The sequence below is a fragment of the Glandiceps talaboti genome, chromosome 10 (genome assembly GCF_964340395.1).
Source record: "Glandiceps talaboti chromosome 10, keGlaTala1.1, whole genome shotgun sequence".
Taxonomy (NCBI): Eukaryota; Metazoa; Hemichordata; class Enteropneusta; family Spengelidae; genus Glandiceps; species Glandiceps talaboti.
Window position 1 is genome coordinate 16,164,004 of NC_135558.1, and position 14,267 is coordinate 16,178,270.

At 35.1% G+C, this 14,267-nt stretch overlaps 1 protein-coding gene across 1 annotated transcript in view; it reads left to right on the top strand.

Moving 5' to 3' along the window:
• Positions 1–533: 533 nt before the first annotated feature.
• The window catches only part of LOC144440833 (uncharacterized), a 24,254-nt gene continuing 10,520 nt past the window's right edge, over positions 534–14,267 (top strand). The window contains exons 1-6 of the mRNA XM_078130250.1: positions 534–663; positions 2,443–2,498; positions 4,511–4,591; positions 5,200–5,307; positions 6,150–6,278; positions 7,632–7,752. Of these exons, the coding sequence (XP_077986376.1) occupies positions 603–663; positions 2,443–2,498; positions 4,511–4,591; positions 5,200–5,307; positions 6,150–6,278; positions 7,632–7,752 (556 nt within the window). The 5' untranslated portion in view covers positions 534–602. The remainder of the gene's footprint in view (positions 664–2,442; positions 2,499–4,510; positions 4,592–5,199; positions 5,308–6,149; positions 6,279–7,631; positions 7,753–14,267) is intronic.

Sequence of the window (14,267 nt, forward strand, 5' to 3'; positions counted from 1 at the left end):
TGCATTAGGCTGGCTCAGTGTTAGGCTATAGATCTCAAATTAAGGGTCAATGATATATATTTCAGTGAGAATATAATATGAGTCAGTCTTCCTAGGAAAACAAATTATCACAGAAAAAAATGTTCAAATTTGACCCATGTTTCCTAATACATTCCAATGCTGAAGTGGTCGAAATTCAGCTGAAAAAAATAAATAGCTTGTACTTAAATGATCAGAATAGCTTTCAATAGTGGGCGATATTTTGAAGCCCATCACAGATTTTCTTAATTATTGAGCGCAAATAGCCAGAATAAGTTTATGGGGAATTTGATATTAAAAGTGAAATTTCCTTATCGTTGAATGACAATCACCAAACTAAAACAGCCGACAACTAAAGAGGTGTCTAAAAATATACACATATAGATATTTGGAAAGTCCCTGGGACTTACCCTTTCTAAAAGGACTCGAATTTGGCACAGGTCCAACACCGGCCGTGACCCATTGGGGGTCACGTCCGATTATGCTAATTTGTCTCTACGAGACTCGTTGCATGGGGAAGTTTTACATACAGTGAACAAGTAAGCTGAGTTGAAGTTGTTAAACAGCTGTAACAAAATTCGGAGATGGTACGTCGTTATCAGTTTTTGGTGCTTCTATATTCCTGTTTTTACGTCCACGTTAAAGGTAAATATTCATACTTTTTTTATCATATAAGCCTTCCGAAGAATATATTTCAACTATTGAGCTAACGTCGGGTACAAGTGTACGAAGGGGAGGGGGGGGGGGTTTAAATGTAAACCCGAGTAGCTGACCCGAAGAAGTTAATTTTAAACAGAGACACCCTCCTACTTTAAAAAATCATTCACTGAAATGTTTTAGGATGACGTTTGAGTCCGGTATCTTCGTGAATTATAAATGTCCACATTTTCAAGTTGAGTTTCAAGTTTTGTCCGTTTCTTCCTGTTTTTCTAATGCGGAAGAAAATGTTATTTATTTATTTAAAACCAAAAGTTGTTTGATTAAGCTGATATAAATTAGTTTGTTTGCATTTTGTGTACTCAAAAGAATATAATAATAGTTAAAATACCCACCAATACAGTTTATAAATTTATAACCAATGTGTGGTGGACATTAGGTAATTTAAACAAAATGTCTGTTCCGGGGGGGGGGGGGGTTCTATAGTTCATGACCTCAGAAAATATAGTGGGGAGGTCTGACTTTTTAACTTGTTGAATGTAAAACGAATGGTTTAATAGTATCAGCGGCCACCGGGCTTTAAATAGGGTCGGTCGGGTATCAAAAACACAGTATTAGACAGACATCTTTCATTATTTTGTTTTTGTTCTAGTCGTTAGCATTGCAAACGTAAGGAAACAAGTCATAGGTAGTACTTGGCGATGTCACTGCGATTTCAATGAGGAAGCAAAGTGCCTCACGTGACATGCGTGACGTCATGACTCACCTGGGAATTTCAATGCTCTACACCACAAATGGTAATTCAGTCATGCCTCAGACCACTATAGAACATTTTCTATAGCTGGAAGTCACGTGACCTGTTTGATTTATACTGTGTTGTATTGTTTAACAGACCATTTCTTATACAGTAAAACACTCAGCACAGATAGTGGGTCATCAGGGTGATAGTGTCATCACCCACAAAGTGACGTATGCGATTCAGTTGACAAACTTCTTCGCAGTCGAATTTCCGTCGGTCTGGGGACTTGGGAGCCGACATTGACCGTTTTCAACAGGAGGGTGGGGGTGGGGTGGGGGTGGGGGTGGGGGTGGTGATGGTGGTGGTGGTTTGAAGTTAGACGTATTTTTCTTTTCAAAACGCTCTCAAGGTCCTTATTCCCGAAGTTTAAATGACAAAGAGGTTAGACCACATTCAAAAAAAGAAGGAAACAAATATCCAAGAACATGTTTTTCCATTCGCAATGTTCACTACAGATTTGTAAGTGGCCTTATGAAAGTAGGTTTGAATAAGAGTAATGCTAATTGTATTGCAAAATACTGCAGCATTAGTTCAATAATTGGTTCTAGTAATATATGGAGAAAAAGATGCAAGCATTATAACAACTAACACACTATATCTGCCTTGTGATGTGGATAACATGTTCAAATGCAATTTGATATATTTCCTGCTAGATACAGTGTGAAACCAATAATACTGTACCTGTACATAATAATTTAATGTATTTCGGAAATAAACATAATTTGATATGTAAGCTTATGTATGTATGTATGTATGTATGTATGTATGTATGTATGTATGTATGTATGTATGTATGTATGTATGTATGTATGTATGTATGTATGTATGTATGTATGTATGTATGTTTATCCTACAACGAGTTGTGAGGTGCTAAGAAAATAAAGCTTGTTATAGCATAGACGTCTATAACTTATTGGGGAATTATCGACACCGCATAAACAACTCTCACTTCTGTATTTTCTTTGTAGGTGTTGCAGTAGGTTCGCACAGAGATGAAAACAGTGACATCAGATTCATACATGAGGTAAACCTAAATTACTCCATGTCACACAATTCGATCCATTTTATTAATTACTTCATTCGCTAATATTCGTCATCAAAATCCAGCGAAGAGCATTGAGCAAATTGTTTCCCAGTCTCGGTTTATCACGGCAGAATAGTCATGTTGTTCAAAACACGCTGTCTGTGGTATTTAGACTAGTATAGGGATTTCATTATTCTCATTTCATTATTCATAGCCAACTGACAGGTCCTGCATATCTAGGTAATTCGCTAGTAAAGGCACATGAGTAAACTGACAGGGCTCTGAAAAGTACACCAGCAGAGGGTAATAAGTAACCTTAGCAGACGACACAATAAGTAAAACACTAGCAGAGGGCAATAAGTAAAGTACTAGCAGAGAGTAGTAAGTAAACTGATAGCAGAGGGTAATAAGTAAACCGATAGCAGAGGGTAATAAGTAAACTGAGAGCAGATGGGGGAATAAGTAAATTGATAGCAGAGGGCAATAAATAAACTGATAGCAGAGGGTGATAGGTAAACTGATAGCAGAGGGCAATAAGTAAACTGATAGCAGAGGGTGATAGGTAAACTGATAGCAGAGGGCAATAAGTAAACTGATAGCAGAGGGCGATAAGTAAACTGATATCAGAGGGTAATAAGTAAACTGATAGCAGAGGGTGATAAGTAAACTGATCGCAGAGGGCAATAAGTAAACTGATAGCAGAGGGTGATAGGTAAACTGATAGCAGAGGGCAATAAATAAACTGATAGCAGAGGGTGATAGGTAAACTGATAGCAGAGGGCAATAAGTAAACTGATAGCAGAGGGCGATAAGTAAACTGATATCAGAGGGCAATAAGTAAACTGATAGCAGAGGGTGATAAGTAAACTGATCGCAGAGGGCAATAAGTAAAGCACTAGCAGAGGGTAATAAGTAAAGTACTAGCAAAAGGGTAATAAGTAAATAAACTGCTAGCAAATGACAGCCAGTCATTTCTACATGAATCATACGGAGCAATAGCCATCCAGTGCCAAACATATGAACTAGCCAATGGCGCCAAACGTCAAAATGAAATTATACTGTTTTATGGCTTTGCCAAAAATATATCGCTTTACTAGAAATTACAATCAAAATTAATTGAGCTGCAACAAGATAATGTGTTTAGGAGATAACCACAGTCAATAAGTACCTATATAAAAATATTCATATTGTGATTGGAATCCAAAACACCAACAATCAAATAATGCTCTATCATGGAAATCATGACCAATGTAATAAAAAAAAAACAAGTATAGTTTTGATTGTTTAATTTGGTGTATAGATCTTGGTGGGGGACTCAACACACTGTAGGAATAGTTGGTGGTTCTTATTCAACCATGTCAGTCTACACTGTTGTGTTCATCCCTTTATGCTGTTTTATAATCAGTTTCCATTGTAATATTTATTGAAGATATTTATCTCCTTTATATTATTCGAGCTTTTTAGTCAAAGTTTCGAAGCCATTATATAGCTATTTCCTCATACCTGTGATAGTTTTACATCTAAAGCTGATAATGGCTTGTCTATAAGGAAGTAAAATGCGTGTACGTTTGTTCTGTATGGGGAGTTTTACAGGTCACTTCAATTCTCGTCTGCTGAAAGAAAGGTTAGCAACAGGTGACACGGAATCTAGTCCAGTTGTTTGCCTTAAAAGCGAGCAAGAGAGTATTGAACAATATCATAGCGTTAGTTTTATAGTACTCTAGCGGGTTAAAGCATAGTGCCTCTATCATCACGTAACAGAATGACGAGATAAAATGACGTAGCCGGCAAATTGAAAGTGTTCTTTTACCCTTAGGGTATCAGAACATGAAAAAACGCATATTCAGCACTAACGTGTTTGTGATTGTTCGTCGTCAGTAGGAATAGTCTATATGTGATTCAATGACGTCATTTATTTGAATAAAAAATTACGTCATGATATAATTCGAGCAAATCTTTTAAATGTCATTTGTATTATTGAATAACGCTGTACACGTACCTTTTGGTTTCAGAATACTGCTGTTGGTTATGAGGTCTATCGAATCCCAGGAAGTAGTCCTATCCAAGGGACACACTTTAAGGACGGTAACCAGGTATATATATATTTTTTCATTGTATCAGCTACACACCTAGGAGGTACTGAACGTTGCAATTGTAAAATGTTAGAAATGGAAACATTAATTTAAGGGAAAATGAGCCTCTAGAACGAATTTCACCGAAAATTAAAGTTCATGAAATTTCTAAACATTGTACCGGGGAAACCGGGGTCCACCATCTTGTTTTCAAGGAAATAGACAATCATTTATTTTGCCATAGTCTAGAGTCAGGACAGTATTCGGCGGCCATATTGGATTCTAAAATGATAAATGTTGACCTATATTTCAGAAATTTGTATGGTGACCCCTGGTTTTTATGACTTTAAGAGAGAGAATATGTTTTCTTAAACAAAGTAACAGCAAAAGTTTGAAGAGTTTATTCCTGAGGCGCATTTCACGTTAAACTTGTCAACAATATTACAACAACTGTATATAACACTACAGACCAGAACCACTGGACAATAACCCGAACTCCAGCCACTGTGATGTTTTTAAAAAGAAAATGTGTTATAAATGAATATGGAAGTAAAACTCTTTAAGACGATATCTTTTTAAATTAACAGCACAATCAAAATTTAAACTTATTTAGTTTCATTTCTTTTCAGCATGGACGGTTCCACGTGAATGGTACAGATGGAAGTGTTACAGTGGCCGGTTTGATGGATTTCAACGTACAATCTGAATATGTCTTGAACATAGGTGTTACCCAACTGGTTGGCTAAACTTCTTTTTTAACGACTATGTGTTGTCTTAGCTGTCTGTCTGTCTGTCTGTCTGTCTGTCTGTCTGTCTGTCTGTCTGTTGTTCTGTATGTATGTATGTATGTATGTATGTATGTATGTATGTATGTATGTATGTATGTATGTATGTATGTATGCCCCTAGCCCTGCCCGTCCACCAGCCCTCCCTCCTCAACCACCCAACAACCCACTCATCCATCCATCCATCCATCCATCCATCCATCCATCCATCCATCCATCCCACCCTCCTGCCTGCCTGCCTGCATGTCTGACCTGCTTACCTGCCCTCTCCCTCTTCCTCTCCCTCTCCATCCATCCATCCATCCATCCACCCATCCATCCATCCATCCATCCACCCATCCATCAATCCATCCATCCATCCATCCATCCATCCATCCACCTATAATATTAGACACAGTCTCTTTATTTATTTATTTGTCCATCTGGCTATCATATCTACATACAATACCTAATTTTTGAGTTCATCAATAGCAAATACAATACAACACCACTGACACAACGTTTAACACACAGGATGGATATGACTTTGTACTTGATGAAGTCACACTGTCAACACACATATGCATATCAACCATAAACAAGTCCAGTACTGCAAAATGGCCCAAAACAAAAGATAAAAGTTTGAGATTTAGCCAATTGTACTATTTACCTTTTATCTTTTTATTTTTAAATTTTCATCTTCAATTATTCCCTCAACAAATATAATCAAAATCAATGAAGGCTGTTAATGTACTTTCACAATGTCTTCAATAATGGATCGATTGATGTATCGATCCATTGTTATTGATCTACAGGGACGAAAAGAGCAGTCTTTCATCCTGACGGTGCAGCTGATAAATTCACCAGACTGGCCACCGATATATAATGAAACGTGTGCGATGTCTCATCGACAATTCGGTGCACTGTTCAGACTCAGCCAATTTGTAAGTTTGCAACTCAAGTTTAACTTACTAAAAAGCTATAATGTTTTAAAAAATCAATTTTATTTTTAAAGTGTCGATCTAAATCACTTTGTTCTGACGAGAAATGTATTTTTAGTGTCTTTATAAGGTATACGTCTTTTATTACAAACATATTATTCCATGGTATATTACATTTTGTCATCAAAGATTATATACATTATATATATATATATATATATATATATATATATATATATATATATATATATATAATGTAAAGTATATAAATAACACAGTATCAAGTAAGATACAAAGGAGCCGTCTCCTGTGTATCTTATTTGATACTGTGTTTTTTATACCACTCTTCATACATATGTATTGAGCACTGTTTACTCCAGTATAGACATATTACATATACTTCAAGTTTATATATATATATATATATATATATATATATATATATATATATATATATATATATATATATATATATATATATATATATATATATAAACCATATTCAATTCAATTGTTTATTTCCCCCGTTTGTAACAAGTTTATATATATATATATATTCTATTTGTCCCGAGGAAAGATATTTTAAAAATAGAACAAAAAGCTAAATTGTTTGTCGCTGAAGTACAACCAGTGTCAAACAAGCATTTCCAAATAAAACCTGTTACAAACGGGGGAAATAAACAATTGAATTGAATATGGTTTAATAATAACAGTTTTATGGCCTATTTACGTGATAGCTCATATTCACAAAACAATTTTAAGTTCTCGTGGCATTTCATGTACACATAAAGAAGCCATAAAACTGTTTATATCAAACTATGAAATCTAATGCTAGTCTCTTTAGTTACAACATGCATGCTGTGTGGAGTCTGAATTAATATAATTCAGTTATTTACTTTCCTTGTTTGTGACAGGTTCATCTTGTAAATGTTTGCCTGTCACTGGCTGTAAATGAAAAGAAATATTTTGAAAAAAAACTTACTTTCTAAGAATGAAACTGGTCATTATGAACGTCACCATAGCAACAACCCAGTTTTCTAAGTGTTCCTTAATAACATTCAATTTGAAAATGTACTTGAAATTACACATGCGTGTCATAAAAGTGCGCATTGTCCACAAATAGTACAACGCGCAGACAATTATGCCTATCCTTCAGAGTCCGTGTTTACAAAAAAATCAAACTCCTATTCTGTAATGGTGGAATGACACACAAAAAAGCGACATTGTAAATCATATGTTACTATGGTGATAGATACATGAAGATATAGATTCACAAAGTGTAAATAATGGAACAGTTAAGTGATTACCTAAGTACCATATAATTACCATATAATTAACATAATACTTATATTACAGTTGTATCCGTTGGATATTACATTCAATGCCAATTTTGCTGGAAGTCCAAGTGTAAGTGGAATGCCACTATATTTAGTCATCTCAGAAGATAAATTTGCTATGGATATTGACAACGATAAATGTGAGAATCTCATCAGTGAAATTGTTATTCTAATTAATTTAATTATGCTTTCACTTGTGCTTCAGTGTTTGAGGCTTCAAAGAAAAAGTCCAGTCAGATTTATTTCGGCCTTCAGTACACTTGTATTGATTACTGCTATCAGCTTAAAGGAAAAGTCCAGTCAAACTTATTTTTGCCTTTAGTGCACTTGTATTGATTACTGCTATCAACTTAAAGGAAAAGTCCAGTCAGACTTATTTCTGCCTTTAGTGCACTTGTATTGATTACTGCTATCAACTTAAAGGAAAAGTCCAGTCAAACTTATTTCTGCCTTTAGTGCACTTGTATTGATTACTGCTATCAACTTAAAGGAAAAGTCCAGTCAGACTTATTTCTACCTTTAGTACACTTGTATTGATTACTGCTATCAACTTAAAGGAAAAGTCCAGTCAAACTTATTTCTGCCTTTAGTGCACTTGTATTGATTACTGCTATCAGCTTAAAGGAAAAGTCCAGTGAGACTTATTTCTGCCTTTAGTACACTTGTATTGATTACTGCTATCACCTTAAAGGAAAAGTCCAGTCAAACTTATTTCTGCCTTTAGTACACTTGTATTGATTACTGCTATCAACTTAAAGGAAAAGTCCAGTCAGACTTATTTCTGCCTTTAGTGCACTTGTATTGATTACTGCTATCAACTTAAAGGAAAAGTCCAGTCAGACTTATTTCTGCCTTTAGTACACTTGTACTGATTACTGCTATCACCTTAAAGGAAAAGTCCAGTCAGACTTATTTCTGTTTTAGTGCACTTGTATTGATTACTGCTATCAACTTAAAGGAAAAGTCCAGTCAGACTTATTTCTGTTTTAGTGCACTTGTATTGATTACTGCTATCAGCTTAAAGGAAAAGTCCAGTCAGATTTATTTCTGCCTTTAGTACACTTGTATTGATTACTGCTATCAACTGAAAGGAAAAGTCCAGTGAGACTTATTTCTGCCTTTAGTACACTTGTATTGATTACTGCTATCACCTTAAAGGAAAAGTCCAGTCAGACTTATTTCTGTCTTTAGTGCACTTGTATTGATTACTGCTATCAACTTAAAGGAAAAGTCCAGTCAGACTTATTTCTGTCTTTAGTGCACTTGTATTGATTACTGCTATCAACTTAAAGGAAAAGTCCAGTGAGACTTATTTCTGCCTTCAGTACACTTGTACTGATTACTGCTATCACCTTAAAGGAAAAGTCCAGTCAGACTTATTTCTGTCTTTAGTGCACTTGTATTGATTATTGCTATCAACTTAAAGGAAAAGTCCAGTGAGACTTATTTCTGCCTTCAGTACACTTGTACTGATTACTGCTATCACCTTAAAGGAAAAGTCCAGTCAGACTTATTTCTGTCTTTAGTGCACTTGTATTGATTACTGCTATCAACTTAAAGGAAAAGTCCAGCGAGACTTATTTCTGCCTTTAGTACACTTGTACTGATTACTGCTATCACCTTAAAGGAAAAGTCCAGTCAGCCTTATTTCTGTCTTTAGTGCACTTGTATTGATTACTGCTATCAACTTAAAGGAAAAGTCCAGTCAGACTTATTTCTGTTTTAGTGCACTTGTATTGATTACTGCTATCATCTTAAAGGAAAAGTCCAGTCAGATTTATTTCTGCCTTTAGTACACTTGTATTGATTACTGCTATCAACTGAAAGGAAAGTCCAGTCAAACTTATTTTTGCCTTTAGTGCACTTGTATTGATTACTGCTATCAACTTAAAGGAAAAGTCCAGTCAGACTTATTTCTGCCTTTAGTGCACTTGTATTGATTACTGCTATCAACTTAAAGGAAAAGTCCAGTCAAACTTATTTCTGCCTTTAGTGCACTTGTATTGATTACTGCTATCAACTTAAAGGAAAAGTCCAGTCAGACTTATTTCTACCTTTAGTACACTTGTATTGATTACTGCTATCAGCTTAAAGGAAAAGTCCAGTGAGACTTATTTCTGCCTTTAGTACACTTGTATTGATTACTGCTATCACCTTAAAGGAAAAGTCCAGTCAAACTTATTTCTGCCTTCAGTACACTTGTATTGATTACTGCTATCAACTTAAAGGAAAAGTCCAGTCAGACTTATTTCTGTCTTTAGTGCACTTGTATTGATTACTGCTATCAACTTAAAGGAAAAGTCCAGTCAGACTTATTTCTGCCTTTAGTACACTTGTACTGATTACTGCTATCACCTTAAAGGAAAAGTCCAGTCAGACTTATTTCTGTCTTTAGTGCACTTGTATTGATTACTGCTATCAACTTAAAGGAAAAGTCCAGTCAGACTTATTTCTGTTTTAGTGCACTTGTATTGATTACTGCTATCATCTTAAAGGAAAAGTCCAGTCAGATTTATTTCTGCCTTTAGTACACTTGTATTGATTACTGCTATCAACTGAAAGGAAAGTCCAGTCAAACTTATTTCTGCCTTTAGTACACTTATATTGATTACTACTATCAACTGAAAGGAAAGTCCAGTCAAACTTATTTTTGCCTTTAGTGCACTTGTATTGATTACTGCTATCAACTTAAAGGAAAAGTCCAGTCAGACTTATTTCTGCCTTTAGTGCACTTGTATTGATTACTGCTATCAACTTAAAGGAAAAGTCCAGTCAAACGTATTTCTGCCTTTAGTGCACTTGTATTGATTACTGCTATCAACTTAAAGGAAAAGTCCAGTCAGACTTATTTCTACCTTTAGTACACTTGTATTGATTACTGCTATCAACTTAAAGGAAAAGCCCTGTCAAACTTATTTCTGCCTTTAGTGCACTTGTATTGATTACTGCTATCAACTTAAAGGAAAAGTCCAGTCAGACTTATTTCTACCTTTAGTACACTTGTATTGATTACTGCTATCAACTTAAAGGAAAAGTCCAGTCAAACTTATTTCTGCCTTTAGTGCACTTGTATTGATTACTGCTATCAGCTTAAAGGAAAAGTCCAGTGAGACTTATTTCTGCCTTTAGTACACTTGTATTGATTACTGCTATCACCTTAAAGGAAAAGTCCAGTCAAACTTATTTCTGCCTTCAGTACACTTGTATTGATTACTGCTATCAACTTAAAGGAAAAGTCCAGTCAGACTTATTTCTGTCTTTAGTGCACTTGTATTGATTACTGCTATCAACTTAAAGGAAAACTCCAGTCAGACGTATTTCTGTTTTAGTGCACTTGTATTGATTACTGCTATCAGCTTAAAGGAAAAGTCCAGTCAGACTTATTTCTGCCTTTAGTACACTTGTATTGATTACTGCTATCAACTTAAAGGAAAAGTCCAGTCAGACTTATTTCTGCCTTTAGTACACTTGTACTGATTACTGCTATCACCTTAAAGGAAAAGTCCAGTCAGACTTATTTCTGTCTTTAGTGCACTTGTATTGATTACTGCTATCAAATTAAAGGAAAAGTCCAGTCAGACTTATTTCTGTCTTTAGTGCACTTGTATTGATTACTGCTATCAACATAAAGGAAAAGTCCAGTGAGACTTATTTCTGCCTTCAGTACACTTGTACTGATTACTGCTATCACCTTAAAGGAAAAGTCCAGTCAGACTTATTTCTGTCTTTAGTGCACTTGTATTGATTACTGCTATCAACTTAAAGGAAAAGTCCAGCGAGACTTATTTCTGCCTTTAGTACACTTGTACTGATTACTGCTATCACCTTAAAGGAAAAGTCCAGTCAAACTTATTTCTGCCTTTAGTGCACTTGTATTGATTACTGCTATCACCTTAAAGGAAAAGTCCAGTCAGACTTATTTCTGTCTTTAGTGCACTTGTATTGATTACTGCTATCAACTTAAAGGAAAAGTCCAGTGAGACTTATTTCTGCCTTCAGTACACTTGTACTGATTACTGCTATCACCTTAAAGGAAAAGTCCAGTCAGACTTATTTCTGTCTTTAGTGCACTTGTATTGATTATTGCTATCAACTTAAAGGAAAAGTCCAGTGAGACTTATTTCTGCCTTCAGTACACTTGTACTGATTACTGCTATCACCTTAAAGGAAAAGTCCAGTCAGACTTATTTCTGTCTTTAGTGCACTTGTATTGATTACTGCTATCAACTTAAAGGAAAAGTCCAGCGAGACTTATTTCTGCCTTTAGTACACTTGTACTGATTACTGCTATCACCTTAAAGGAAAAGTCCAGTCAGCCTTATTTCTGTCTTTAGTGCACTTGTATTGATTACTGCTATCAACTTAAAGGAAAAGTCCAGTCAGACTTATTTCTGTTTTAGTGCACTTGTATTGATTATTGCTATCATCTTAAAGGAAAAGTCCAGTCAGATTTATTTCTGCCTTTAGTACACTTGTATTGATTACTGCTATCAACTGAAAGGAAAGTCCAGTCAAACTTATTTTTGCCTTTAGTGCACTTGTATTGATTACTGCTATCAACTTAAAGGAAAAGTCCAGTCAGACTTATTTCTGCCTTTAGTGCACTTGTATTGATTACTGCTATCAACTTAAAGGAAAAGTCCAGTCAAACTTATTTCTGCCTTTAGTGCACTTGTATTGATTACTGCTATCAACTTAAAGGAAAAGTCCAGTCAGACTTATTTCTACCTTTAGTACACTTGTATTGATTACTGCTATCAACTTAAAGGAAAAGTCCAGTCAGACTTATTTCTGCCTTTAGTGCACTTGTATTGATTACTGCTATCAACTTAAAGGAAAAGTCCAGTCAAACTTATTTCTGCCTTTAGTGCACTTGTATTGATTACTGCTATCAACTTAAAGGAAAAGTCCAGTCAGACTTATTTCTACCTTTAGTACACTTGTATTGATTACTGCTATCAACTTAAAGGAAAAGTCCAGTCAAACTTATTTCTGCCTTTAGTGCACTTGTATTGATTACTGCTATCAGCTTAAAGGAAAAGTCCAGTCAGACTTATTTCTGCCTTTAGTGCACTTGTATTGATTACTGATATCAACTTAAAGGAAAAGTCCAGTCAGACTTATTTCTACCTTTAGTACACTTGTATTGATTACTGCTATCAACTTAAAGGAAAAGTCCAGTCAAACTTATTTCTGCCTTTAGTGCACTTGTATTGATTACTGCTATCAGCTTAAAGGAAAAGTCCAGTGAGACTTATTTCTGCCTTTAGTACACTTGTATTGATTACTGCTATCACCTTAAAGGAAAAGTCCAGTCAAACTTATTTCTGCCTTCAGTACACTTGTATTGATTACTGCTATCAACTTAAAGGAAAAGTCCAGTCAGACTTATTTCTGTCTTTAGTGCACTTGTATTGATTACTGCTATCAACTTAAAGGAAAAGTCCAGTCAGACTTATTTCTGCCTTTAGTACACTTGTACTGATTACTGCTATCACCTTAAAGGAAAAGTCCAGTCAGACTTATTTCTGTCTTTAGTGCACTTGTATTGATTACTGCTATCAACTTAAAGGAAAAGTCCAGTCAGACTTATTTCTGTTTTAGTGCACTTGTATTGATTACTGCTATCATCTTAAAGGAAAAGTCCAGTCAGATTTATTTCTGCCTTTAGTACACTTGTATTGATTACTGCTATCAACTGAAAGGAAAGTCCAGTCAAACTTATTTCTGCCTTTAGTACACTTATATTGATTACTACTATCAACTGAAAGGAAAGTCCAGTCAAACTTATTTTTGCCTTTAGTGCACTTGTATTGATTACTGCTATCAACTTAAAGGAAAAGTCCAGTCAGACTTATTTCTGCCTTTAGTGCACTTGTATTGATTACTGCTATCAACTTAAAGGAAAAGTCCAGTCAAACGTATTTCTGCCTTTAGTGCACTTGTATTGATTACTGCTATCAACTTAAAGGAAAAGTCCAGTCAGACTTATTTCTACCTTTAGTACACTTGTATTGATTACTGCTATCAACTTAAAGGAAAAGCCCAGTCAAACTTATTTCTGCCTTTAGTGCACTTGTATTGATTACTGCTATCAACTTAAAGGAAAAGTCCAGTCAGACTTATTTCTACCTTTAGTACACTTGTATTGATTACTGCTATCAACTTAAAGGAAAAGTCCAGTCAAACTTATTTCTGCCTTTAGTGCACTTGTATTGATTACTGCTATCAGCTTAAAGGAAAAGTCCAGTGAGACTTATTTCTGCCTTTAGTACACTTGTATTGATTACTGCTATCACCTTAAAGGAAAAGTCCAGTCAAACTTATTTCTGCCTTCAGTACACTTGTATTGATTACTGCTATCAACTTAAAGGAAAAGTCCAGTCAGACTTATTTCTGTCTTTAGTGCACTTGTATTGATTACTGCTATCAACTTAAAGGAAAACTCCAGTCAGACGTATTTCTGTTTTAGTGCACTTGTATTGATTACTGCTATCAGCTTAAAGGAAAAGTCCAGTCAGACTTATTTCTGCCTTTAGTACACTTGTATTGATTACTGCTATCAACTTAAAGGAAAAGTCCAGTCAGACTTATTTCTGCCTTTAGTACACTTGTACTGATTACTGCTATCACCTTAAAGGAAAAGTCCAGTCAG